Consider the following 27,206-nt stretch of genomic DNA (forward strand, 5'->3'; position numbering starts at 1 on the left):
TTTTTTTTTTTTCTTACCAGATTGATTACTGAACATGGGGGCATTTCTGGACAAACCCAAAACTGAGAAACACAATGCTCATGGGGCAGGAAATGGATTGCGCTATGGACTCAGCAGTATGCAGGGCTGGCGAGTGGAGATGGAGGATGCTCACACCGCTGTGGTGGGTATTCCTCATGGCTTGGAAGACTGGTCCTTCTTTGCCGTCTACGATGGCCATGCAGGGTCCCGCGTTGCGAATTACTGTTCTACGCACTTACTAGAGCATATCACAGACAATGAAGACTTCAGGGCAGCAGAGACTCCAGGATCTTCTTTGGAACCTTCGATAGAAAATGTTAAAAGTGGCATTCGAACTGGGTTTTTAAAAATCGACGAGTACATGCGCAACTTTGCTGACTTAAGGAATGGTATGGACAGAAGTGGCTCTACGGCTGTTGCAGTCCTTATTTCACCGGGCCATGTGTATTTCATCAACTGTGGGGATTCTAGGTCTGTTTTGTTTAGGAGTGGACAGGTTTGCTTTTCTACACAGGATCACAAGCCCTGCAATCCCAAGGAAAAGGAGAGGATCCAGAACGCAGGAGGCAGCGTCATGATTCAACGCGTCAACGGCTCATTAGCAGTTTCTCGCGCTCTCGGGGACTATGACTACAAATGTGTGGATGGCAAAGGCCCTACTGAGCAACTTGTGTCTCCGGAGCCGGAGGTCTATGAAATCGTACGGGCAGACGACGATGAATTTATAATACTAGCTTGTGATGGTATTTGGGATGTCATGACCAATGAGGAGCTTTGTGAATTTGTCAGATATAGGCTGGAGATAACGGATGACCTTGAGAAAGTGTGTAATTCTGTAGTGGACACCTGTTTACATAAGGTAAGTCATTCTCAGGTGAGATCTCGTGTCATATGTTAAAGCGGAACTACACTACATCTGAGCCCCACAAACTAAAAATATTGAATTCATTTTTATTATTCAAAGCAAACTCCTCTATCATGTCTCCATGCTTTTTGTTGAGAAACGCCTATCTATTATGGCTGTGGCCATTTTGAGTAAGGGCAGATTCATGTAGCATTTACTTCCTGGAATCAATCTGTTCTTGGCTCTGGCATGCAAGCAGGGAAGATGTACTTAGCTGAGAGAGCCCCTACTGAAGACTCCTAGGATGTATGTCCCTATTTTCCTAGGTCAGAACCTAGGAAGTAACGTGTTTTTTTATAAAAAAAAAAAAAAAAATCGGAAGGTATATTTACTAATACTAGCTGCATAAGAATTAAAAATGGTAAATGTTAATTGAAGAGAGTAAAGTTCCACTTTAATTACCAGGTACTGGCAATATCAGTATATTTAAAGGTTGGAAAAGGCTATTCATGGACTTTATAAGTTGGTGAGACAAGCCTGTGTATGAGACCTCCAAATATGCCAAAATAGCAAGTTTATTTAAGGCTAGAGGAAGGGAGTTGCCCAGGCGGCCACTACCAATGCAATTTATCCTGGGAAAGCAGGGCAGTAGGGGGTAAATAAGGGCAGGGCAGTAGGGGGTAAATAAGAGATCCTAACGGAGTTACTAACCTGCTCAATGAGTTCATTCAAGAGCCATTGTCTGACCAGCATCTGTCTAGAAGTTACAGGTTGGGGGGAGATTTACTAAAACTGGAGAGTGCAAAATCTGGTGCAGCTCTGCATAGAAACCAATTTGCTTTCAGATATTTTGTCAAAGCCCAATTGAACAAGCTGATTGGCTACCATGTACTGATGCACCAGATTCTGCACTCCAGTTTTAGTAAATCAATCCCTGTGGGTGGATCTACACAAATGGTTTGAGGTCAATGTTTTGCAATCTGGATATAATTCTTATCTAAACCCTATAAAATATGTATTGTTACAGTTGACCTAGTCTTTAGATGTGTAGCTAAATCCATTTCCTTTTTATGCTTTTCTGCTTTTATTTACACCTAGTGAGCCTATCATTGGCGTACTTCTTGTCCAAGAATGACTGTGCGCTGTCTCCTATATTTATACAGTTGTAGGCCGCTATTTTTTATGCTCGCAGAAATTGTACCTGGCTTTTTTTTTTTTTTTTTTTTAAGTGGTGGTGCTACATTTAAGGACTGGTAGGCTGCAACAATTTTTTTTGGGGGGTTGAAGATATACTTTAAGGGCCCATTTAGATGTACTTAAGTGGATTTCTGATCCTTTCTGCATGAAGCTGCACTTGGATTGGTATGATAAGAATTTTTCAAAGCATGTGAAGGGAATGTGTCCCAATTTAAACACTGCTAGTCAAAATGGCCATCTACACATGCACACAGAGGAACCCCAACGCCTATACCTCACAGAATAACCTATAAACACCGTAGTGCATATTTTTAAAGCGGTAAATGTGACTTCACCAAGCATTCACTGTTGGTGTAACAGTTAAGCCCCGTAGACACGTAGCTATTGTCGGCCGAACGATCGGCCGTCTTTTGTCCGGTGCTGTCCTGTCGGCTGAAAAGTGCTAAAGACTGCACACGAATTTTGTCGGCCAACAACAGCCGACTGCAGAAGTGATGTCATGTGATGGTTTACTTTCTGTGTGTTTTTTCTTTTCTGAGCATGCCCAGTCTTGCTCATCTGCTGTCTGTCGGCCGAATTCTGTACTGACTGGCGAACAATCGGCCGTTCTGGTGACGGCCAACAAAAATTTTAAAGTCTGCACGCCAGATTCTGTTCGGCCGAAAATTCGCTGTCGGTTGTCGGAAGCATCATACTAACAAGCCGACAATCGGCCGGCGGCCGAATATTTACGGCCGACAATCGCTACGTGTGTACGGGCCTTTACTATCGTGTAAAACTTACACCCGAAAGATGAATCTGCAGCAGACATTTTTTAGTGGATATTTGTCAGATTAAATATGCCCTTCTGTTGGATTGTGTAGGGCGTGCTGAAAGCAGCCCAGGGTGGATAAAAATCTATCAGAACTTTTATTTATTTTTTTTTATACATTTTTTTTACTTCAAAAGCATTTTATCTAAGATATTTTTCTATTTAAGATACATTAAGAATTTAGTTTATTCAGCATGAAATGGCACTTGTAGCATGATGTATATTCTGCAAGATATACAGTTTTGGTAAACTCCTTCAGTGAATGCACGCTGAGATAACATGCACTGCATTGATGCATTTACACAATTTCATACTAACTACCAGCAAGTCCTTACATTTAAAGAGCACCTGTCATTTCAGATCCATTATGGCAGCCCCCGCTTAGCGGGCATCCACTCACCTGTTGCTGCCACGCCCTCATCTTGTCACTGCCGCATCACCAGCCTTCCCATTTAAGTGAATGGAACTGTTGGTGAGTTAACAGCGGGTCAAAGGAGGAGACCCTGCAAGACAGATGGCAGTTGCTCTTTAAAAAAAATTATGATTTAATTAAATTAATAATAATCAAATCCACCTTAAAGCATCAGGTTTCTGCTCAATTCAAGGCTTCGGACTTGTCCAGTAATGACTTGTACATCTTAAAGTGGAGTTCCACCCAAAAGTGGTCCTGACATGCCACATTTAGCAAGTCATGTTTTTTTTGGTTTGGCGGGGGGGGGGTGGTTGTGTGTAAACGGGTACCTAGTTTTGACAGGTACCCGCTCCCACTTTCGCATGGGCCGCCTAGGCAAAGAAGTTCTCCTCTGCCTCCTCCCACCCTGCAATCTTCCAGGACATGTCAGAGGTCCCACAAAATTGCCCAGCCATTCAGGATGCGCAGCGCGATTCGCACTTGGCTATGAAGCCGCCACAGCCAGGTGCCCACACTAGTGATGCCGGCACTGCTTAGGAGAGGAGCAAGGCTTTGGGCAGCCGCATTACTGGATCGTGGGAGAGATGCGTGTTAAGCCAGCAGCTACACCTTTTGTAGCGGCTGACTTTAAATACGACCGGAATTCCACTTTAAAAAAAAAATAGTGGGTTTAGGGAGAGATGACACTGAACCAGCTGTAAATTAGTTTTCTCTTACGTCCTCCGACAGTCGCCGCCTCTTCATATTCGTCACATATGGGGTATTAGACTTTGCTCCGAAGGAGTAGCTAGGCAACAGAATATGTTAACAATAAAGCTTTAACATATCCCACCCTCAAGGGGTGGTCCCCTCAGTCAATACCCTCCTACTTCCTGCAACCATATCTCAGTTTTAATGTCTAGCTTGTCAGGAGTGGCTGGCTCTCTCTGTGCTGGGACTTTTTGTCCCAGACTCTTTCTTCTTTTTGATATTTTGTTTGAGTTTTCTCTCTACCTTTACTTAGCTGTTATTTTTGTCAGCATTAGTTAGTTCTTCGGACGAAGAGGATCATGCGGACTGGGTCTCGGGCTGATCCCCCTGGTCGCAGGTCGTGGGTCAGTGGCTTCCCAGTCTGCCATCGAGCGTTCAGCCAGGTAACGCTCCTGGCACGGTGAACGACCCATCCCTGTTCGGTGCAGGGATGATTGGTGAGGTGGCTACCTCACCGGACGCTGTGCGGTTTCTGAACCGCCATTGTGTGCGTCTTGAATTGCGACTCTCCCTGCCTCATGTGCAGCGGCTTGTTCGCCTGTGCGGGTTCCCCACGCCATGTGAGGTAAGTGTATCTATGTGGGGACCTGTCTGTCTGGGGGGGGTCTCAGTCTGGGACTGTGTAACCTGCCTTTAATCACACTGCTTGTCTCCCTATATCTCGGCTGCATGCTGTGGGCTGCAAGGGGGGGGGGGAGCTGTATGACACTGAGTATGTCAGGCTGGGCAGTGTGAGGAGCTGTGTGCTGTGGGGCATGTTTTTAATGGCATGTTGGGGCATATACAGCGATCGCTGCGGCGATCTGACATGTATCCATATAATGGGATAATATTGTGTGTGATTTTATGCACTGTGGAGCGGCGATTTCGGCGCCAAACGGCGCCATTTTACCGGCGCCCGCTCCGGCCGCATGGTTTACATGCACGGCGGCCATTTTCTTGTAGCCTCCATAGGCTTACATAGAGCGCCCTGGCAGCATCACTTCCTCTCTCCTGGAAGCACCGATCGAGGCAGCAGCAGCAGCGGAGTCTCCTCAGGTTTTATCCTTCTATTCCTGTGTTCCATTGCCTGTATTCAGTCTGTATATTCCCTGTGGGGGTCTCATTGTGCCTGAGTGTGGTGCGGTGGGCTGCGCTTGCCGCGCTTGCTGTAAGGGGGCAGTTAACCCTTGGTTGTCTGGCATACAGGGGCAATGGATTCTCAGGAGGGCAAGTTTCCCACAGTATTGGTGGAAAGCCAGGGGACCGCTGTTTCCCCCCCAGGGGGGGATTTGGCCACGATTGTGGCTGGCCTTGCTGCACAGGTGCAAATGCTGGTGGCTGCTCAATCTACTAAACGGCCCAGAGTTGCTCTGTCCTCTGATTCTGAGGGTGAAGGTGATGGGGCTGTTCTGGCGGGGACCCCCCTATCGGGGTCCCGCTCCTCTCTTGATCTAGTGGGGTCTGAGGTAGAGGCTGAAGTTGAGGGGGTTGATAATTCTCCCCCTGGCTCGCCTGAAGAGCTTGCAATCATGGATGAGTTGATTGCTTCCATTAAGCAGACGCTACGTTTGCAGGACGAGGTGTGTCCCCCAGCTGCCTTGGCGGCTTATGGGACGCAGAGAAAACGCAGGACGCCGCAGGTTTTTCCCTGCAATGCTGATTTTCAGCGCGCTGTTAAGGACCAATGGCGCGATTTGCGCAAGCCTTTTGCGGTACCAAGTAAATTTAAGCTGCGTTATCCTTTCTCGCCTGCCACTGATGAACGGTGGTGTGTGCCTCCGCCAGTGGATCATGCTATTGCGGTTTTGAACAAAGCCACTGCGATCCCTGCAGAGGGATCCCCTGTTTTCCGTGATGCCACGGATAGGAGACTGGAGTCTCTTGCCCGTCATACTTATTCTGTTTCGGGTTCTATGCTTGAGGCTCTGTTTGCTTCTCTCATGGCGGCCCAGGCGATCGCAAGTTGGACGCAGATGCTTAGGCGCGTCCTAGTGGCCGATTCGGCCTCGGCGGCGACCCTGGATATGGTGGATCAGATCCACCAGGGTGTCATGTATCTGTGTGATGCGGACCTGGACCTGATTCCGTTGGCCGCGCGTGTGCACAGCGTGGCGGTGTTGTCTCGCCGCCTGGTTTGGTTGAAATGTTGGTCGGTGGACCAATCTTCACGTAAAACCTTAGCCAATCTGCCTTATGATGGGTCTCGCCTTTTTGGGGAGTCCCTGGATGTGTTTAAGGGGATTACCGGGGGTAAGAGCACTCTCTTGCCCCATTTCCCCAAGGCTAAGGGGGCTTCTGGGAAGAAGCATGCTCATTTTCGGCCCCCTCAGGGGTCCTTTCGCGCCTTTCGGCCGCACTACAAGGGCAAACCGTTCAAGGGCCAGGGCTCTCAGAAGAAACCCTGGTCTGGGAAACAGAAGTCCGGCCAATCCGGACCTGCGGCCCATAACAGTTCGGCCTGAAGGGGCGCCCTCACCCAGTTTTGGGGTGGGGGGACGCTTGCTCGGTTTTCTTCAGCCCTGGTTGGCCCGTGTGCGGGACAGATGGGTTCTGGAAATCGTTCGATCTGGTTACAAGATCGAGTTTCTCTCTCGGCCAGAGAGCAGATTTTTTCCCTCAAATCTACAACTGTCTCCAGAGCGCCTGCGGGATCTGCACCTGGCGGTGCGGGACCTGAGGGCTCAGGGAGTGGTGGTTCCGGTGCCTCATCGGGACAGATTTCGGGGGTTTTATTCCAATCTGTTCACCGTGCCCAGAAAGGAGGGCAAGGTTCGTCCTATTCTGGACTTGAAAGCTCTGAACCGCTCTGTGCGGGTTCGCAAGTTCCGCATGGAATCCCTGCGCTCGGTGGTGGCTGCCCTGGTTCCGGGGGAATTCATGGCCTCCATCGATTTGAAGGATGCGTATCTTCACATCCCCATATTCGAGGGTCATCAGAGATACCTTCGATTTGCCATTGCGGAGGATCACTACCAGTTCGTGGCGTTGCCCTTTGGGCTCGCCTCGGCTCCGCGGGTCTTCACCAAGGTGCTTGCACCGGTTCTGGCATTATTGAGAGCCCAGGGCATTTCTGTCCTGGGGTATCTGGACGACATTCTGATTCGGTCTGCGACCAGTCAGGGTCTGGAGAAGGACCTGTCTGTCACGATGCAAACTCTGCAGGAGTTCGGTTGGACGATAAATGTTCCAAAGTCGACACTGAGTCCGTCGGTTCGTCTTCCCTATCTGGGAATGATACTGGACTCGGTGCAGGCGAAGGTCTTCCTGCCGGAAGACAAACTCAGGACTCTTCAGGAGGAAGTCAGGTCCCTCAGGGACGTTCCGAACTCGTCTCTGCGGACGTGTATGAGATATCTGGGATTGATGGTCTCGGCTTTCGAGGCGATTCCTTTCGCGCAGTTTCACACGCGGGGTCTCCAGGCGGAGATCTTGTCCAAGTGGGACGGGCGACCTCAATCTCTGGATCTTCAGATCTCGTTGAGTCATCGCACCAGGGAAAACCTTCTGTGGTGGCTCCAGTCCCCGTTGGTGTCCGGGGGCAAGTCGTTTCGTCCGATCTCGTGGACGATAATCACCACGGATGCCAGCCTGTCGGGCTGGGGTGGTGTTCTGGGCGTTCTGTCCGCCCAGGGGACCTGGTCGGAGGGGGAGTCTTCCCTCCCGATCAACATTCTGGAATTGCGTGCGATAAGGCTCTGTCTTCATCGCTGGACGGACCGGCTGCAGGGCTGCCCGGTTCGGGTGCAGACGGACAATGCCACGGCGGTGGCCTACATCAACCACCAAGGGGGCACCAGGAGTGCCCGAGCGGCTCGAGAAGTGGCCGACATTCTGTCTTGGGCCGAGACTCATGTCCCGGCGATAACGGCGGTTCACATTCCGGGAGTGGAGAACTGGCAGGCGGACTATCTGAGTCGCCGGACCCTGGATCAGGGGGAATGGTCTCTCCACCCGGCTGTCTTCCAGATGTTGTGCGCGAAGTGGGGTCTTCCAGATGTGGACCTGTTCGCGTCTCGCCTCAACTACAAGGTGAAGAGGTTCGTGGCAAGGACGCGCGACCCTCGGGCAGACGCGTTAGTGGCCCCGTGGCATCAGTACAGGCTGATGTACGCGTTTCCACCGATTCAGTTGCTGTCCCGGTTCCTTCGCAGGTTACACTCGGAACGCAGCACGGTGATTCTTGTGGCACCGGACTGGCCTCGCCGGTCCTGGTACGCAGACCTCGTGAATCTGGCGGTCGACGCCCCCTGGCGTCTGCCTCTTCGGGACGATCTACTGTCTCAAGGACCGATTTACCATCCTGCTTTACAGTCGCTGGCTTTGACGGCCTGGCTGTTGAGACCGAGGTCCTGGAGGAGAAGGGTCTCTCTCCAGAGGTTGTTCATACCTTGATCAACGCGAGGAAGTCTTCCTCGGGAAAGGTTTATTACCGTACTTGGAAGGCCTATTTTGCCTGGTGTGAGTCCAGGGGGTTTTCACCCCGCACGTACTCGGTTTCCCGTGTGCTGTCTTTCCTTCAGACGGGTGTCGATCAGCGTTTGGCGCTGGCTACGATAAAGGGTCAGGTGTCTGCGCTGGCCGTTCTGTTTCAACGTCCCGTGGCTTCCAACTCCTTGGTTGGCACTTTTATTCAGGGTGTGCGGCATCTGGTTCCTCCTAGGAGGGATCCTTTGCCCCCTTGGGACTTGAATCTAGTCCTGTCTGTGTTACAACGTGCTCCTTTTGAACAGATCAGGGAGATATCGTTGTCTATGTTGTCCAAAAAGGTCGCCTTTTTGGTGGCGATCACTTCGGCTCGCAGAGTGTCGGAACTGGCGGCTTTGTCCTGCAAGTCTCCGTACCTGGTTGTTCATTTGGATAAGGTGGTCTTGCGACCTAATCCTTCTTTTCTGCCGAAACGAGTTTCGGAATTCCATCTTAACGAGGATATTGTTTTGCCTTCGTTGTGCACGAAGCCTAAACATCCAAAGGAGATGAGATTGCACTCTCTGGATGTTGTTCGGGCGATAAGGGTTTACCTTAAATCGACTGAGTCTTTTCGTAAGACGGACTCCTTGTTTGTTCTTCCAGAGGGTCCTCGGAAGGGCATGGCGGCTTCGGCCTCTACCATCGCCAAATGGATCAGGCAGACCATTGAACAGGCCTATGCCTTGCAGGGGAAGGTTCCCCCTGTGCCTGTGAAGGCGCACTCTACTAGATCTCTGAGTACGTCTTGGGCCTGCCGTCATGGGGCTTCTGTAGCCCAGGTGTGTAAGGCGGCGACTTGGTCGACCGTACACACTTTCACAAAATTCTACAAAGTAGATGTTCAGGCATCGGCGGATGCTTCCTTTGGCCGCAAGGTTCTTAGTGCGGCTGTTCCCTAGGGTCCCTTGTTGGGGACTCCTGGCTGTTGGGATAAGTTTTGTATCCCCTGGTTTTTTGTCTTTTCCTGGGTTGTTGCTCCTGTTGAGCACTTATTTTTGCTGTTGCCCAGCTGGTTTCCTTCCTTTGGTAAGGTTCCTTTCTTTGATGTGGAGACTGCGTTGCCTTTCGGCGCGGATGCGTTTCCCACCCCTCATGTTTGCACTGCTTTGGGACGTCCCCATATGTGACGAATATGAAGAGGCGGCGACTGTCGGAGGACGTAAGAGAAAACGGAATTTTTGTAAAATCTTACCTGTAAAATTACTTTCTCTGAGTCCTCCGACAGTCGCCGCCCCCGCCCCTCTTTTGGGGTTTGAATGTATACTCTACTGCTATTCCACTAAAACTGAGATATGGTTGCAGGAAGTAGGAGGGTATTGACTGAGGGGACCACCCCTTGAGGGTGGGATATGTTAAAGCTTTATTGTTAACATATTCTGTTGCCTAGCTACTCCTTCGGAGCAAAGTCTAATACCCCATATGTGACGAATATGAAGAGGCGGCGACTGTCGGAGGACTCAGAGAAAGGAATTTTACAGGTAAGATTTTACAAAAATTCCGTTTTTTGTGCCAATAAGCAGACAGGTGACATGAGCTGTAAAGCTAAAGAATATTTCTTGCCCCAGTGTGTGAATTAAAATAAACCCTTTGGCAGGCAACACTGTTAACATGCTTTATCTGGAGTTCAGATTATCAATTATCTCACGCGCACACTTTTTTTTTTTCAACCAAGCTTTAGTTTGCCATGGGAGTGGAACATGTTTCGCTCTCAAACATTTTTTCATTTTTGTGCAAAGGTCTGTGGTAGGGGTGTGTCTTTCTTTTTGATCATTGGTTTCCTCTTTCTGACAGTCTTGCCGAGAATGTCTAATTTTACTTTGGCCACAGCTCATTCACACGCTATGTGATCAGGCAGTGTACATGCAAGTCAATACCTAGTCTGTCTGAGCAGGTTACAATTACTTTTGATGTCAAGTTAGTCATTTGAAAAAAATGTAATTGCAGAACCCATGGATTTTTCTTTTTTCTTATTCCCCCCCCCCCCCCAACCTATTTGGACAGGCAAACCATTAGATCTTCTTTCACACAGTGCCTACAAATAAAGATATACATTAACAAACCTGAAATAAAATTGAAGTGTGTTGGTTTTTTTATTTTATTTTTTTTACCAGGTTTACAGCCGGTTTACACTTGTGCGATTGCGAACGGATGCGATTGCTATGCGAATTTGCAGTGCGAGTTTACCTTGTGTTTTTCAATAGTACCAGCACGATTGTAATGAAAATTTGATTGCGTTGATTTTGTTAATTAAGCTCAGGAGGGGTGGAGCTGAGGGGAAAATCAAACAAAAAATAAGAATCCGCACATATCTGAACTGATAATGCGAGTCCAGACCGATTTACATTGTCTATGGAGACTAAATTCGCAACGCTGTAAACTCGCACAAGACCCTTTTCATCATCTCATTATATTTGCATCTGAATCGCAACGCATAGATGTGAACGACCGTTGCGAATACAATGTATTTTGGGAATACATGCGAATCTAGACTTTTCATAGCTCATCGCATTCGCAGTAAAATCGCACAAGTGTGAACCGGCACTTAAAAGTAGAACTATAGGCAAAACTTATTTTTTCTTTTTGGATAAAGTCTAAGTAAGAGGGTTATATTTTTCAGTTTCTTTTGCCATCTGTCTTATTGGTGGAGATTTCCCTTCCTTCCTGTCCCATAGCCAGGGAAAGTTCAAAATAGAAAGTGAGAGGAAATCCCCACAAATGGAAGGGACTTTCTTGAGGACCCTCAGGTCACAGGAACTAGTATCCTCAATGGAAGATTTCTCCTTCATTACCTTTCTGGGAACAACCCAAAATTTGGATTTTTTTTTTTTTTTTTTTTTTTCCTTTCCGTAATGATGGCAAAAAGGACAAATCAAGAGGATGAATCTCCCTAACGGGTGCACAGACGGCAACAAAAACTCAGGTGTTCTTATCCCTCTCCACTCTATCCAACACACAAAAAAAAATTTTTTGTATTTTAAAGTGTAACTCCACTTTTGTTAAGCCAATTCCCCCTCTGGGTGATCTGTGTATATTACAAAGATTTTGACACTTTGTTACGAATTCCTCCCTTTTTTTTGTTCTTAAAAAAAAAAAAATCCCAGTGTGTCAATGTGCAGAAGTGAATCTAATGGGAGTGGGTTCTTATCCAGCAGCTGTTGCACCTGCAGAGCTCTGAGGAAAATTGTAGGGTCTGCATCCCTTTTTTTTTTTAGATGCGATTTCCAATTTGGGAGTATTTCACTAAAAATTACCTTTTGTTTGTAGGGGATGCCTGAATTCTAACTTGTATTTTAGTGCAGACTTCAGTGAGCCAATCACACAAGCAGGGAATTGCATACCTGGGGGGGTGTTCTGTACATTCTGTGTAGTAAACACCTCCTAGGTTGTCATATTGCATTTCACAGAAGATTAGAGCTGCAGATTAAAGAGGAAAGGTTATTTTTCATAACAAATTACACTATGACTTGTGTCGTAATTAATTGTTTGCTATTTTTTTTATTTGCTTATTTTATTTTGCTTATTTTTTGAACCCTTTTTAAGAGCCCATTCACATTAGCGCGACTTGTCAGCCTGACAAGTCGCAGTCCATTGATTAGCACAGGACCCGTTCTAATAGGAGCGACACAAGTCGCTACGACTTAGAAAAAGGTTCCTGTACTACTTCGGGGGTGACCTCGGAGGGACTTGCATAGACTTCCATTATGTGAAGTCTCTGCAAGTCACGCCGAAGTCGCGGTGCATGCGACTTCACAGGTAGCCCCCCAAAGTCGTGTCGCGCTAGTCTGAATGGGCTCTAAGGCAGCCCATGAATTCCTTTTTTTTTTTTTTTCTCTCATTCAACCAGCTGGTGGTTGAACAAAAACTACTGACACTTGAGATGGATATAGGAATCTTCCCGCTGAGCCTTTGTGTTGACAGTAGGGAGATTTCCATGCCGTGAGAATATGCTGATCAGCAGTGCCAGCTATAGCCAATAGTGCTGATCTTGTGTAAGGTTTTTCCATTAGACTGGTTGTATAGAAGTCAATTAGTAGATCGACTTCTGTACAACCAGTCTGCATACATGGATCAAAATGTGGCTTTTCGCTGCTGAACCACCTGAATTTCAACCCATGTATTCTGGCTAAGAGTGCTACTACTAAAGTACTTTTGTACTATGATTTCTCCAGGGGATGCCTGGTCAGGGGTGGCTTTTATGAGGACAAAGCAAAAAAGGCAAATTCTAACCAGTTTATTCCTCTTGGTCAAACTTTGGGCTGGAGTTGGGCTTTGGGTACAGGAATGGAAGAAAGCCTGAAGTGGTGTAAATTACAATTTTTTACCAATGTGTTTTATTTTGATAACAGGGAAGCCGTGATAATATGAGCATCGTACTGGTTTGTTTCCCAAATGCCCCCAAGGTGTCCGAAGAAGCCATCAAAAAAGATGCGGAGCTGGATAAACATTTAGAATCAAGAATTGAAGGTATATCTGTAACTTTGTGTGGTATTTCTTCTGCCTTGTTAATGTGAGCTTCCAGTTTGGACTAAAATGTTCTTTGACTTTGGCCTCATGTACGATCACAGGTGACCTGATTCCCCCCCCCCCCCCCATATATTGTATGTTCAGCGTAATGTTTTGGGTCACATGGCCTATAATAAAACACACCAGAAGTACAGTAAAATCGTGGAAAAATCATCTGCTCTCTTGGTGCCATTATCAACCCCTTTTTTTTCTCGAGCTGCAAAAATGCTGCCCAACACCATTTTTGTCCCAAAATTTTGGCGAATCTAACATGATGTAGAGGTCCTTCATATTCTGAAAAACTGGTGGTTTTTACCTGTAAATTACATTTTAGAGAAGTAGTTCTAAGTTCACTCGCAGTAAAACCTACATGTTGCATGAAAAGGATCATCCGTGTGTGTTACTAGATGAAGACTACCAAACACGTTTTTGTTTCTAAATCAAGGAAACCAGTGTTGAAATACGAGTTTGCCACTGCTGACCTCTTCTATAGATCTTAGTTTCCTGGCTTGTAGTGGTTTCAGTACTTACTGAGCATTTTTAGAAAGTTTTGACGTCCTTGTTTCAGGTCCACATGTCAAAGTATTGGAAGCCAGAGATGGCATAAATCCTTTAGGAGGAGGTATAAAATGGCAGCCTCCACATTCTCTCAGTACAGGTTTAAAAGGTTACACTCACCTTTTTTTAAAAATAATAAATTCACTTTTTTTTCTCTTTTGCGCAGGTAAAACATGCATATAAAAAATAGAAATCTTCAGTTAGCGCAACCCTTCTAAATAAATTTATCTAGAGTGAAATTGCCGCTAATACCCTAAGGGCTCTTTCACACGGGTCTGCCTCCGTAGGCGGATCCGTGCTGCTCAGCGGGGATCGATCCGCGATCCGTGCTGCTCAGCGGGGATCGATCCGCGATCCCCGCTGAGCCGGCGGATGACAGCGGTGACATGTCACCGCTGACATCTGTGCTCCATAGGGCTGAATGGGGCATCCGATCAGATCCGCCTAAAAAACTGACTGGCGGATCTGATCGGACCGCCCGTGTGAAAGAGCTCTAAAGTGCATTCACCACCCTAAATAAAATCATATAAACCCTGTGATTTTGCGCAATATCCAAATCTTATCGCAAACTATTTATAAATATCAAAACTAATTCATGTTTAGAAATAAAGTGCGCCAGTGTCTGTGTTTTTAAAACATATACAGAAACTATCTGTGCTTAAAATTAACAACCCTGTAAGCAAATGGAAAATAAGTGCTTCAGTGCCTATGCTAAACCACAATATAAAAGTGTAAGTGCTCAAAATGGTCACAACCAGCTCTGTATTGATATCTTGAAGCTATTCCTCTATCAGCATTCCACCACTGTGATTACAGCTATCACGCAGTGCCAATATTATCCTCCACCAGAGCACACTAGCTGCTCACCTCGGTTCTGACCCTTGCACCACCAGTAGGTCATAACAAGCTGTTCCCTATGGGGGATGCAATAGAAGTAGAGGTACTTTTAAATACTTCCAGATCTATGACCATATATTGTCTTCCACTGGATCAGATGAGCATAAGAGATAGGGACAGAACACTCAGAATATAGTGTTCTTTGTTTCACATTAATTATTTAATGAGCAAAGTAAACTTATTGGGTTTGCATAAAAAGCACTTGAGCACCGTACTGCTATCACAATGAGAGCTCGGATCGCCGCTGGTAGGAACATGTAACCTGTTCCCTAAGCTGATCCTATCCTTTTAAACTATATCTAAAATGTTGCCATCTGTGTCCCAATTAGGAAATTCCTGTCCTGTAGACAGATTAGTAAATGGAAGGCAATCTCCCTCCAAGCAAGATTAAACTGTTGTCAGAGTAGGTGTGGACATTAGAAGATTTTTTATTTTTTTTTTGTTCTAGCGGCAAATCAAAGTTAGATTTTCCTTCCGTCCTAGGAACAATGGTACAATGAAGAAAGAAATGGCAAACACCTGACAGAGGGTCTAGCGTTGCAAGACTCTATTAGAAACCCTTTAAAGTTGGTAAACTCCAACCACTGGTATTTAAAACCACCTCTGTTATTTGGACACTTGGACACAATTTAGCCTCTGTTTAAAGTGGAGCTTTACCCATAAATGGATAAAAAAAGTGTTGCGTTCATTGACGGACACCGCTTCAGACCTTCATAACCGTTAGGTTATACTGCCCCCTACAGGAGTACGACACTAGACCGAAAAAAAGTCTGGCTATGCCTGTGGGCCCACCTGGGGGGTATACTCCCTCACTGCTATAGGTACTCGGTTTTTTTTTTCTGCCTAGTCAGGAGTAAGGACCCAGTTCCTTGCTGGGATCTCTGGTCCTGGCTCTTTTTTTTTTTTTTTTTTTTTTTCTCCTGGATATTTCCTGTGAGATCTACAATCAACTGCCAGACTGGGCGGCGGGCTGGATAATCTAGATCCAATAGTCACCCAAGTCTGGCGAGTGCATGCAGGCCTCAGCTCCTCGCTAGGTCGGGTGCGACATAGCCCCACTGGACTGGGCTTGGCCTGCAATGTAAACATCTCGCGAGGTTGCATATGGCCGGGTCTCGGCCCAAATCGCAGCGTACCTCCTGGACGATGGGGCCCCCCCCCCCCCCCCAAATATCGATGGAAAGGGGTTTTGCCTGGAGCGGTGCCCACCCGGTTCCTTGTTTGAGTAGCTGTTCACCACCCTCTCCCCTTGGAGGGTTTTGGGGTGGACGTAGGCCCCTCCTTGGGACAGTCGGACTCCTAGGTTCCCCTTCCTGTCGGGCTCCCCCCCCCTTTTCATCCGTCCTTCTCCACTTATGCTGAGGCTTTTTGGGTGGTCTGGTCCACCTCCTGGGGTGGGCGCAGGGCTCTATACTGGCTGGGGGGGGCGCTGGGGTCTACCTGATGGGGGCTCCTGCCAGGGTCTTCCGTCCTGCCTGAGTCTGTCCCTGCACTTCATCTCTTGTCCAGCAGATGGTCATCCCTCCGGATTTGCATGCGGATGCTGGGCCTGATGGTATCAAACCTTTGGAGGTGGTTCCCTTTGCACAGTTCCATACAAGCTCCCTGCAAAGGTAGATTCTGGCCAAATGGGACAAGAGTCTGCTGTCTCTGGACAATCCGAACCAGCTGAGTTGGGGAGCGAAGGAGTCCCTAATATGGTGGCTTCGTTCTCTGGCGCTTCTGCTGGGCAAATCCTTCCTCCCCTTGTATTTGACAGTGGTCACCACGGATGCCAGCCTGTCCAGCTAGGGGGCGTCCTCGGCAAGCATTCTGCTTGCCATCTGGACAGTGGAAGAGTCCAGTCTACCAATCAATGTCTTGGAACCCTGCACAGTCAGACTGTTCCTGGGACATTGGACAGATCGTCTTCAGGGATGTCCAGTGCGCATTCAATCAAGACAATGCCATGGCTGTGGCTTAAGTCCCTTACCAAGGGGACACAAAGTGTCCTGGAGGGAGCTGGCATTCTAAGGTGGGCAGAAGGGTTCTTTCCAGCCCTCTCTGACTGACAGTTTTCCACCCCGGGAAGGTGTATGGCGGATTACCTCAGTCGGCAGGCGTTGGATCAAGGGGAGTGGTCCTTTCATCGGGAGGTGTTTCATCAGTTGTATCTCTGGTGGGGTATCCCCGAGCTAGATCTGTTGGCGTCTTGGCTCAACAAAGGTGCAACAGGGTCCTCTGGCGGATGCCACAGATGTGCTGGTGGCCCCGTGGGGTCAGTATCGTCTGATTTATGCCTACCCTCTCAAGCTTCTGCTAAGACTTGTACGCAGGATTGAGGCAGAAGGGATTCTGGTCATCTTAGTGGCTCTGGACTGGCCTCACTGGGCTTGGTATGCTGATCTGGTGCGGCTGGTTGCCGACTTTCCTTGGAAGCGTCCTCAGGGAGGATCTGCTGTCCCAAGGACTGCTCTGCCATCCTGCTTTACAATTGCTGGCTTTGACGGCTTGGCTGTTGAATGCCAGTTGCTGAAGGATAGAGATTTATCTGAGTCAGTGATTCCTACACTGTCAAAAGCTAGGAAATCTACTTCTAGGAAGGTCTACCATAGTACGTGGAAGACGTGCATTGCGTTGTGTGCATCTCTTGGGGTTCATCCTCGCTCCTTGTCGGTGGCTTGGATCTTGACCTTCCAACAACCTTTGGCCACACACTCCCTGGTGCGTACCTTTCTTCAGGGTGTCTGAGATTTGGTTCCTCCAGTGTGGTCTCCTTCCTTGGGACCTCAATTTGGAGTTTTCAGCACTCCACAAGCCTGCCTTTGAGAACCTTGGGGAGATTCTCCTGCTTACGCTGTCCCAGAAGGTGGCCTTTTTGGTGGCTATCGCCTCTGCATGCAGAGTGTCGGAACTGGCAGCATTATCGATCCATTTGTTCACCTTACCTGGTGAATCAGATATAAGGGGGTTCTTTGCCCCGGTCTGTCGTTCCTTCCAAATTTTAACTGACTACCTATAGCAGGGAGAGGGAGTATACCCCCCTGGGACTGCCCATAGGCGCAGCCGGACTTTTATATATTTTTTTTTTTTCTGCATAGTGCCCTACTCCTGTAGGGGGCAGTTTAACCCAACTGTTATGCAGATCTGAAGCAGTGTCCGTCAATGAACATCAGAGAAATGTTTTTTTTACGGGTTAAAAATCCCATTTATTTATTTATTTTTTTCTCTTTAGCAAGGAACATACCATTCCAGTTATGCTACCAAAATTAGATTTGCAGATTAAAAAAAAAATAATTTGCATAACATTCATACAAAAATGTATTCTACATTTGATGCGTGCACTAATGTTCCAAACTTTCAGTTGCTTTTAACATCTGATTTTAAAAATAGTGTAATTCCAAAAAGAAAACCATACACTCACCACAGTCAAGAGAAAAATGTGAAGGAGCAAAATGTCAAAGGTTTTTCCAACTGACTTTCAAACTATTGCAGATTTGACCCCACGAATGTGTAGAAAAAAATATATAAATTTTCATACAAAAATCTATATATGCGATGACCAGCATAGGTTTGTTTTCTTTTTTAGATCTCTAAATTAACGTGAGGGTTTGTTTTCTCTTGTCTTGTTACATTGTAGAATGTAGCTTTTTCCAACCTGCTGTTTTAACTAGCTTGTACTAGGGCCTAATCTGCATGGGTGATTTCTAGTTGTCCTCACTTGATTGCTAAAACAGTGGGGCCCTGTAGAGCAAACTGTATGGTCTTGTGTAGCCAAGGTTACCAAAGCTTCACACAGTGCTGCAATTAAAAGAAGTTTATTCTGTGTTGAGTTTGAAGGTGAATAGGAGCTCAAAATACCAGCATTGGGAGGTTACTTTATCCATACGTGTGTTTATTTTGTTTTATGCATTCTCCCCCCCCCCCCCCAACTTATTTCTCAAGGACAGGTGGTAAAACTTGTGATGTATAAAAGCATACGTTTAAAAATGGGTATCAATACCTTTTTTATGGTTTGTAATTATGTTTGAGAACAGCCATATTTGCTGCTTGTAGTATTCTGCGTTGCCTGCTTGGTAGCTTTGTGCAGAAGGCTTTACTTTTGTTCTAGAATATTGACTCATTCAAACATTTTTGTAGCCACATTGGGAAACCATCAATGTCTGAGGGTCTTTCCTAATGTTACTTATCTGAACCACCTTGATCAATATGTGAGCAGATTGTATCTGTTTCGCTGCACTGGTGCAAGAGCCGGCTCGAACTGGTCTTGGCATCTGACTCTTATTTTTGGCAAGCAACAGCAGCCTATTTGACTAAAGCATAATTTTCTGCAGGCATATTTCCTCAGACAGTTTACTGCCTTAATGCAGCCATTTTTGTTCAAAAACACCACACCTCTTTGACTTTGCTCCTACCTGAGTCAGATTCCAATATGCCAGTCCTAAGAGACAAAGACACAGAAGGAAATTAAGAGGATATTGAGGCGGTAGTGGTGGAAACCGTAGCTTTTTTTTCTTTCAGTTTATCACTATATCTAAGAGGGAACATCAAGCAATATGCCAATGCCCATTGCACAATGCCAAGGCTTTTGCAGATAGGGGTAATCTGACTCTCCTCTGTATCACCATGCAGGAGATATTTACATTGCATGTAGCCGAGAACGTCATCGGCGCATGCGCTGTAAAGAAACTGCCGCCCGTGCCATTTCTTCAGAGCCCTGTGCCTCAACCGGTGGCTCCGGCCAGTAATACAGCCGGAGTCCGCAGACCCTGAAGGAAAGCGGCCACCAGCGGCAACAACATGGGCTTCGTTTGCAGGTAAGTGTCGCATATTGTGCTAGTATACTATGCATACTTGCACGTTATGCGTTTACTTTGCAGGGAAGAAAAAAAAAAGACCTTTTTTTCACTTTAATCTTGCAGGCCTAGTTCTACCACCAGCTCTTGCTGCAATTTCAGGATGTCAAACCACAGCTACGTGGACTAGGTCGAATAACCATCATGACCCTGTTTTTCAGGATCATGCTGTCATGGAGCAATTAATAGCAGTTGCCTGCTCTGTGTGAATGCCCTAGAACATAGTCTTGAGACAAATTTTACCAAATGGCTCGAATCTCCCCTATGTATTGTAACTTATCTAAAAGCTTGGCGAGCTGAAGCTGCCTTCAAGAAGTGCCTGTCCAAGAAAGATGTTCGATTGACACCCTTTACCATTTACCACAAAGGATCACAGGTGGGTAGGCTTTACTTACACACTGCAGAAGGTCCTAAAGCCCCCTCCTTATGAGCCCCTAGCTCCTCTAAATGTAGTGCAGCTATAACTAGTTCAGACCTTCATTTCAGCCCAAGGGGTGGCCTGCAAAGGTCCACCAAGCTTTCCTCAAGACTCCATGACTTCCTTTCCTCCTTGGACTGCCAGAGCCCAAGACATGGAAGGAAGACCAGGTGAAAATGGAAGCCTTGTCAGTGCGCTGGTGGAGGGCTTTATGAGAGACTTGCCCCAAAACAAAGTGCTGGTGTGTGATGCATGCCGTACTTGCACAATATGACATTGCCTTGCAGAATGGAATTTTTTTTTTTTTTTTTACCAACTTTACTACTGCTTTAAAGAGGAAGTAAACCCTCCTCTGCAACTTTTACATATAGGTAAGCCTATGATAAGGCTTGCCTATAGGTACTGTAAATATCTCCTAAACATGTACCGTTTAGGGGATATTTACTTTACATGCAGCTAGTGACGTCACTGGCGCATGCGCTCTGAAGGAACGGCTGCTGGTGCCGTTCCTTCAGAGCCCCGTGCCGTGAGCGCCGGCTCCCGCGCGTGTGAGTGACGTCACTGCGGCTCCAGCCAATCAGATGGCCGGATGCCTCGATCCCAGGAAGACGGGCGACTGAACATGTCGCCTATCTACAGGTAAGCGGGCGGGGGCTCGTTCTAAGGTAAGTATTTCATAATGAGCTAGTATGCGATGCATACTAGCTCATTATGTGTTTCTCTTTCAGGTTGAAGAGGAAGAAAAAGTTTTTTTATGGGTATACAACCTCTTTAAGGCAGGCAGTCAGCAGATTGTACCTTCAGAAAACCTGTACAAATGGCCAGTTCACACTGGCCTGTACAGTAAAATGCAGATCAGGGTGAGGTGTCAGCTTAAAGGTCTGTGTAGGGGTGGTGCAATATGCTTCTAAGTGGATTGCACAGGTTTTGTTTTCCATAAAAAAAAATGCAAGTCAGTGACAGGCGAGTGACGTACCGATACGTCACTCTGCCTGGCCGGGGCTGACCGCCGCAGTATATAGTCGTGCGGCGGTCGGCAACCGGTTAATTTCTTTACACCACAACTCTGCTGCGATGTGTAGTATAGAGAGCCTTTTTAGGTGTGTTCTGGTTTATTGCAGAATTCAGTGTGCATTTTTCTGCACTTCAGTGCTTGCCCCCCCCCCCCCCCCAAAGAATTAAGCAGCTACAAATACTGTAGCTGCTGGATTATTTTTTTTTTTTTTTTTAGAATATGTAAACGCCTGTCCAGGGATTCAGCCGTGTCCTCACCTCAATCATTAGTTGGCTTTGGGTGTAGTAACCAGCATATAAAGTAAGGGAAACGGGCAGTGCTTCAGTAGGTTTCCTGCTGTGCCTTGTGGATTTTTCCATAGTCTTCTGAGCCCTGTGATGTGCAAACTTCCATCTTCGATTGCCCTGGCACATCTTACTGGAAGTAGGAGCGGGTATCTGTCAAAACCAAAAGCATCTTCCCCTTTTTGGGTGAAGTCCTCTAACGGGCCTTGTAGAAAACAGTGGTAACTGGTGTTGGTCCAATGTAGTCACCAGTCATTGCACCTAATGACAAACCCTGAAGCTGACCAATCCATTTTATATGGAATCTGTGAATATGATGTAACAAACGAGAGAATACAAAAGTCCCAATAAAAATTTATTGTATACTTTTTTACATTTTTTGATTTTGAGATTTAAAAAAACAAAAGCCAAGAAAAAAAGTTGCTGTTTTTAATTTTGGTCATGGGAGAAAAATTTGAGGACCTGGTTGGTCCATCACATCTGAAAACGAACAAGATTTACACGTTTTACTCTTACCAGCAGCAGTGTATGTATAGATTGTTGACATTTGAAGTCATGCCATCTTGTGAGGTTTTGTTGTTGGTATATACATTGAGAATCCTAGTTCCTGCTTCCCTAGAATAACATGACATGCAGTTAGCATAGTTGGTGTGCTTCACGGTGATATAAGTTTACATAAAGCTCTGTATTTATAGCAACACACAAGTTGCTATGTGTCTGGTCTGTTTCATTGTTGCCAAAATAAAAATTGTTACTATTTCTTCCTTTGTAGAAATCATGACAACTGCCGGGGAGGAAGGAATGCCAGATCTTGCTCATGTAATGCGCATCCTGTCAGCGGAGAATATTCCAAATTTACCACCTGGAGGTGGATTAGCTGGAAAGTGAGTGGCTGAATGTGTTATTTATAGAAAATTTCATGGGCTTAAAGTGGTTGAAAACACAAGACAAGAAATATGAACAAAGCATTACCCGCCTATAGTGTGTACTTGTCAATAAGAGTACTACTGCTTTGTTCCCCTATCAGCATGAATCTTCTTTTTTTTTTTTTTTTTTCCCCCTCTTTTCCTTTTCTTTTTGGTCCTGACAAGTTTTCCTGACACCAAAAGAAAGATGGCGTTGGAGGCTCTCCAGCTGATTGACAGCCTCGGCTCTGTTGCTGGGAGGGGTTTACAACCACTTCAATACAGGGCACTTCCCCCCCCCCCTTCCTGCCCAGGCCAATTTTCAGCTTTTAGCGCTGTTGCATTTTGAATGACAATTGCGCGGTCATGCAACACTGTACCTAAACCAAATTTGTAATTTTCCCCCCACAAATAGAGCTTTCTTTTGGTGGTATTTGATCACCGCAAGGTTTTTTCTTTTTTGCTAAACAAATAAAAAAAGACCGCAAAGTTTTGGAAGAAAATTTTTTTTTTTTGTAAATTTTTTTTCCTGCACTGATGGGCACTTATGGGCGGCACTTGTGGGCAATAATGGGCGGCACTTGTGGGCAATAATAGGCGGCACTGATGGGGAGGGCAATGGGGGGGCTCCCTGAGCCCTGATTGCCATCCCTGGTGGCCATAGTGGCATAGTGGGCATCCCTGGGGTCATGGGTGGGCATCCCTGGTGGTTCTAGTGGCACACACCCCCCCCCGAGGGTCTGCACTGGTAATCAATGATCTGATTACCATTGCCAACCCACCCCCCTCCCCCCGTCAGAGGAGCCGCCGATCGGCGCTCCTATACTCGTGCCTGTCGGGCACGTACTGAGAAGAGCCGATCAACGGCTCTTCCTGTTTACTATGTGACCAGCCGTGATTGGACCAGCCTACGGGAGTCAGTGTGACCCCTCGCATCACCGATCGCCGCTCTGCGCACCCCCGGGGGGCGCGCAGAGCGCATTATCCTGCCGCCATCATATGACGTCCGGTCAGGATAATGCAACCACAATCCCGCCGTCATTCTGCTATAGGGCGGGCGGGATGTGGTTAAGGCAGGAAAGTGACCAGTCTATTTGGAACATTGTATTTCAGCAGGTAACACACTGGCATGCCATATGCTGCCTTCTGTTCACCAGTCACTGTAAATAGATGGCCTCGCTAGCCATTGGTTCCCTAGAGGGACAAAGTTTGCTTTTATGTTATGTTATATTATATGTTATATTTTATGGCCCCATGCACACTATATCGGTTCTCACAAAGGCAACTGATGCTAGTCATGGAGGCAATGAAAGACAGAAGCTGGAGGTAAGGAGTGTTTAGTGAGGGTCCACTGAAAGCATGGAAGGGAGTTTATATTGAAAAGGTGGAAATGTGAGATGTACAAGATGGGCTTAAAGATCAAAGGATGACAATGGACTTTGGAGAGCACATGACAGGGACCTTGGATATATTGATAGTTGAGCAGAATATGGGAAAATGGTTACTGGCTGGTCAACACATGCCTGCAACTTACAGCTAGGTGGACATCCTGCTTGCCCCTGTGGATGCACTTCTGTAAAACAGGTGATAGCACAATCCTGTATATGATGCTACATTATTTGTGCTAAAAGGTTAGTTTCATGTGTGTTTCACTCGACATTGTAGTTGGGAGACATCATTCAGAATTCATTGCAGGTGCAGTTGACCTGATTTTGACTGCTTTTGCATTCGCATAGCCTTGTATGGTGCATAACTCCTTTTTAAGGGAGCAAATGCCTGTTGACATTGGTCCTACAAAGGAATGATTGAGGGATTATAACCTTTTGGGCAGGTGAAACGGGGGGTACTGAAGTGCTCTACACTCTGTAGTGTAGGATCATGCATGTAAATTGTTGGTATTTCTTAAATCTTCAAATTTGTCTGATTTTGTGAGGTTACTAGAATTGTGTTCTAGCATTCAGAGACTTCATTGCTGTGACCTTATGCATGCCGATATATAATAAATAAATACTAAAAATTTGGTTAATCTTAAACTGGTAACTTGTATCTTTTGCAGACGCAGTGTTATCGAAGAGGTTTATAATAGGTTGAATCCACATAGAGACAATGATGGGGTAAGTTTTCATACATGAGAGAATAGCTTTTTTTTTTTTTTTTCCTTTTTTCTTCTTTATACTGCTACAACTTTATTAGAACCGCAGATTTTTCTAAAATAACGGCGTTATTACGCTCTGGTAGTGCTGTTCCCAATCCACTGAAGGGATTTCCTGGAATACTACAAAGGCTAAATGTGTGGTGTGGAAGCTAGTCAGGAGATGTGGTTTTAATGGTGGTGCCCCAGATGGTAATGTTTTCTCTGAACTTTGTTCAGCCATATTTTAAGCTGTTACACACTGTTTGTTGGAAATTGTCTGGTTATGAATATGGAAGCTACCACTGCAGGCAAATTCAAGGCGGCTTGGTGTATCACTGACCCCGGACAATTGTGCATATTGTCCGAACTCGCTTTTGACTGCATTCTTACTGCAGATCATTGGCTCAATAAGGGACCTAGTCCCAGAGCAGAATTATTCAAAATCACCAGTGGCGGCTCCAATATTTCTACCCAAACTGGTTTACCTTCATGATGCAGTACTTTTTTAAATCTGATACTTGTTACTTATTGATGCACACACCTAAAGCTAAATTGAATGTGCTTAAGGTCCTAAACTGAACATGTGTAAAGAATAGATATTTTTTTATCGTACGACAAGCCCACAAAGTGTAATTCGATGTAATTATAGAAATAACAGTCTTTTGCACCCTAGCTTTATTTATACTTCTCCAATAAATTCACCATATTACATTATCATGGGCCTTGGGACAGTTCCGTATGTGAGCACTGAGACGTTTTGGCGTCTTGTATGCAATCAGGCATTCTCTCAGTGGTGCATTTCAGTTGCTTGAAGTGCAGGTCTACCTTGACCCATGTGGTTGTCAGACTGGTGGTAGAGCCATTAGAGAATATACGTTGAGTAGCCAAATAAGGCAGTTGAGTAGCCAAATAAGGCAGTTGAGTAGCCAAATAAGGCATTTGAGAGTCTTGTCTTATGACTAAAGTTCTAAAATGATTGACTTTGTCACAGATGGTTCCTTCTGTAAAAGTAACAGCCATTCTTTCATTGCTGTAATGCAGACGTATATTTTTGTATGTGGCATGTTTAGAATGACTCTTGTTTTACGTACTGACACTGGGGTCTTGAATCTTAAATAAGGACCCCACTGGATCAGAGGAAAATTCAGCGCATGGAAAATTGGTGGAAGCTCTCAGGGAGCTGAGAATTAATCATAGGGGGAACTACCGCCAACTCCTGGAGGAGATGCTTTGTAGTTACAGGCTAGTTAAAATGCAGGGCGAAGAGTCCGCTGCTGGAGCAACACAATCTTCTTCTTCTGGTGACAGTGTGGAAACTGAAGCGGTACCCGGAAACCAAACCCACACTCCAGCGGATAAACCCTCAGAAGTGTGAAATGCATGACTTTTAACTTACTTTTGTACCCACCTGGGTGTAGGTGATGTATGTATTAGTGGAATCTAAAACCCTCGATTTAGGATTTGCATGGTCAGTCCACCCAGAAGTGCATAGGACATAGGGTTTCGTGTTTTTTGTCAAAAAGGAGGAGTCAGGAAGTACACAGTAGAACAGCATAGGGGAACAAATTTTACAGTTGCAAAAATGCACCTCCTGTGCTTGTGCAGACAGTTGCATCACACAGCACCAGCTTCTTTTTCAGGCTGACGGCAGTGGAACTGTGATGTCAGTCATACATAGTAAACTGCAGTTACCTGTGCTGTCCTACTCCATGCTTGGCACCTCTTCTGTCTTTCTGGTAAAAAATAAACATTTTGAGAAGGGGCAGATATGAAAGCCTAAATGCTTATGAACTTGGGGAACAGTGTTTCTCAACCCCTTTTTTTTTTTTTTTTTTTTTTTTTTTTTCTGTAGAGGTACCCTTGGCAAAAGGCTTGAGATCTCAGGGAACCCCAGAAAAAAATTGATCAGATCCAATGTTCTGTGAAAGAAGATATGACATCTGTAGATATAACCGCAATTGACAAATGCAGAGCAGCGCAGAGAAGCTGCTGTTGTAACGTAGCATAGCCTGCCTTTTCCCCTTGATCCCCGCTAGCCCTCCTCTTGTCAATCACAGGTGATATCACACATAAGAGCCTGGGACAGATGGAAGAGGAGGACCTGTTGGAAACAGTGCAGAAAACGACAGTATGCTTCCCTGCACCACTCTGCAAATCCATAACACAGGGTTTCACCACAAATCAATATTATGGCGGACATATGTCCACTCAATGTTTTCAATGTGCCCTGGCAGTGTGCATTGATACCTGATGCCCCCTCTGTGGTTGTGGTTCCTGTAAGCTCAGATGGAGGCATCAAGAGGAGTGCAGAGTGGGATCATCTGACTGAATCAGAACGTGACATCCTGTGTATGGCAGCAATGAATAGACTGGAGTGGTGGGAGCAAGTGGATGAATGTAGCAGGGGGTGACATCCAGTGTATGGCAGTGCTGGGTGAGACTGTAGCAGGAGGTGAGATTATAATGGCTTTTTGTACAGTAATGGCATAACCTAAAGCTAATATGGTCTCGCCTCTTGCTACATTGTCTCCTCTGTGTGCTCCCCTGCTCTGTAGTCTGCATCACTGCTGCCATACACTGGTTTGTCACCTCCTGCTTTAGCAATGTGCTCCCTCTCTGCTCAACCTGAACGGTCTGTATTGACTGCTGCCTTACACATTCCCCCGTCTCTGTCTCTGTACCACACCACTACAGACTCCTCAAGGGATCTCCCCTCGTGATCCAGCCATGGTCTCACGCTCTGGGCACCCTCCTACAGTCTGATCAGCATTCATAGAATATAACACCATCCCCTTCAGCTCCCACTCTGTGCAGTACTCCTGGCATCTCCCTCTGAGTTCACAGGAGTCAGTACTATGGAGGAAGCATTGGGTATCGATGCATGCTGACAGGACTGACTGTCAGCACACATTGAACACTACTGAAAACATTGGGAGGTGTACCCACAATGTTAACCGGGGTCTTACTGCAAATCAACACTGCCTTAGAAGCCTACTGGTAAATGTTTTTGTTGGATTTTTTTTTTGTCCTAAACAATCCACTAGCAGGGTGTCAAACTGCAGCCCTCCAGCTGTTACAAAACTAAAAGTCCCATAAGGCATTGCAAGGCTAACCATTACAAGCAGAATTCCCATAGACTGGAGGGTTGCAGTTTGCCATCGTGTATGTTCCCC

The 27,206-nt window shown here is 46.2% G+C and overlaps 1 protein-coding gene across 4 annotated transcripts in view; it reads left to right on the forward strand.

Annotated features, from left to right (window-relative positions):
• The window catches only part of PPM1B (protein phosphatase, Mg2+/Mn2+ dependent 1B), a 72,670-nt gene that overhangs the window by 37,081 nt on the left and 8,383 nt on the right, over positions 1–27,206 (forward strand). For 2 of the 4 annotated variants that reach the window (XM_082252002.1, XM_082252003.1), the window contains exons 2-5: positions 21–880; positions 12,831–12,948; positions 21,767–21,878; positions 23,956–24,013. In XM_082252002.1, the coding sequence (XP_082108128.1) occupies positions 35–880; positions 12,831–12,948; positions 21,767–21,878; positions 23,956–24,013 (1,134 nt within the window). In that variant the 5' untranslated portion in view covers positions 21–34. Of the gene's footprint in view, positions 1–20; positions 881–12,830; positions 12,949–21,766; positions 21,879–23,955; positions 24,014–25,153; positions 25,450–27,206 lie in introns of those variants that run through there. The other 2 variants (XM_082252001.1, XM_082252004.1) reach the window with 2 other exon arrangements.

This window comes from Pelophylax lessonae (genome assembly GCF_965119305.1).
Source record: "Pelophylax lessonae genome assembly, chromosome: 3".
NCBI lineage: Eukaryota > Metazoa > Chordata > Amphibia > Anura > Ranidae > Pelophylax > Pelophylax lessonae.